This window comes from Seriola lalandi, unplaced genomic scaffold (assembly GCF_002814215.2).
Source record: "Seriola lalandi dorsalis isolate HSWRI2012SDOR001 ecotype SW California unplaced genomic scaffold, Sedor1 jcf7180002003304, whole genome shotgun sequence".
NCBI classification, from domain to species: Eukaryota; Metazoa; Chordata; class Actinopteri; order Carangiformes; family Carangidae; genus Seriola; species Seriola lalandi.
In genome coordinates, this window is record NW_019473960.1 from 1 (window position 1) to 1,822 (window position 1,822).

General features: G+C 48.5%; 1 protein-coding gene across 1 annotated transcript; it reads left to right on the forward strand.

The window, feature by feature from the left end:
- Positions 1–9: 9 nt before the first annotated feature.
- On the forward strand, positions 10–1,812 carry LOC111667135 (mitogen-activated protein kinase kinase kinase kinase 3-like; the record flags this gene model as incomplete). The annotated part of the gene is made up of 6 exons (XM_023422730.2): positions 10–143; positions 323–402; positions 642–702; positions 786–903; positions 1,349–1,407; positions 1,655–1,812. Coding segments are annotated over exons 1-6 (561 nt in total), but the record flags the coding sequence as incomplete, so codon positions are not given.
- Positions 1,813–1,822: the final 10 nt, after the last annotated feature.

Below are 1,822 nucleotides of genomic sequence, written 5' to 3' on the forward strand. Positions count from 1 at the left end.
CACACACACACACACACACACACACACACAGAGTCTCACTTGTTCTGCTGTTTCTCAGATGGGAGCTTGTTTCTCGAAGGTTTTTAACGGCTGTCCTCTGAAGATTCACTCTGCTGCCTCCTGGATCAACCCCGACACCAGAGGTACTGACCCCTGACCTCAGACATCTGTGCTGCTGTTTCTATTCATCATTCAGCCTGTTGAAATAATTACATAATTAAACAATACATCTCAGGATTTTCATTTTCTATAGATAATTTTTTCAGTCATTTGTTGAGACACAGACGAGACGAGTCTCAGTCGCTTGTGTCTTTGTGTTCAGACCAGTATCTGATATTTGGAGCTGAGGAGGGAATTTACACCCTGAACCTGAACGAGCTGCATGAGAACTGTATGGAGCAGGTGAGACACGCTACTGTTTCTACACCTGATCCGCCTGACCCTTGACCCCTAACCCACCTGACCACCCTGATCCTGGATCATGTGTGATCCTGTATCTTCTTCTCTGACAGAGATGAACATAGCGTTCTCCTGTACGTTTTGAATGTTCCATTGACTCAACGGTTCCACGCTGCAGCCTCCAGTTTTCAAGGTGTTGGTATCTGACCTTAGATCAGTGACTGAGACTTTTGTGTGTGCAGTTGTTTCCTCGCAGGTGTACCTGGGTTTATGTGATGAACAACACTCTGATCTCCATCTCAGGTGAGTCACACACACACACACGTGTTTACTGAATTACTGCTCCTCCCTCACTTAGTTCTCTGAACCCCGAGTCTCATCTGCAGGTAAAGCCTCTCAGCTGTCCTGCCACAGTCTGTGCGGTCTGTTCGAACAGGCTCGACACAAACAGAAGCTGCCAGTTTCCATCCCGACTCACCGCCTGCCGGACCGCATCCTGCCCCGGTCAGTTCAGCCAACAAACACGCTAAAAACATGTAACACATGCACATGGTCTGGTGTCAGACAGGGGGTTAATGAAGTCAAATTATAAACAGCCAACAGTCAGTCCACGTCCTGTAGTGGTCCTGTCCAGAACTGAAGAGGCAGCTGGACTGTCTCTAGGTGGTTAACATGTAGGTTCCACCTTAAATCTATGCTTGACCAACTTAGGTCTGCTCTAGACCTCCTTAAATCTACTGTAGAATACCTTAAATCTACATAGGTCCACCTGCCATCATGTGACAGTGGGTCTGGGTGTGGCCATAAGCCTCGTCCTGATCAGTCAGGACTGAGAACCAGCAGACAGCAGGAAGACACAGAGGACACCCAGAGACATGGAGCGATGGAGCACCAGCTGATTGGTCGTCTCAGACTCACAGCGTCTCCTTCTGTTTGTCTTCGTCTCCAGGAAGTTTTCCGTCTCTCAGAAGATTCCCGACACTAAGGGCTGTCTGAAAGGCTGCGTTGGTGAGTCACTCACTGTTTCCCATCATGCACCATTCTCACCTTAGTTTAATGTGTTTGGTCTCTGTCTCACAGTGAGTGTAGCTCACCTGTTCTGCAGGTAAGACTTTTGTAAGGTAGTTTATCTCACTTGAGACAGGTGTAGACAGGTGATGTCTCAGGTGAACGTAGGGTGGAAACCATCAGATTTCAGCCCAGGACACTTGGACAGTGGTGACCTTTGACCCTTTCTTCCCTTTTCTCCCCATAGTGAGGAACCCCTACACAGGTCATAAGTACCTGGGAGGCGCCTTCCAATCAGGGGTAGTCCTGCTGGAGTGGGTGGAGCCCATGAAAAGGTTCATGCTAGTGAAGGTAAGACAGAAAACACCTGTGTGGTTTCAGTGTCAGTGCCTTGCTCATGGACATGTTCACCTGA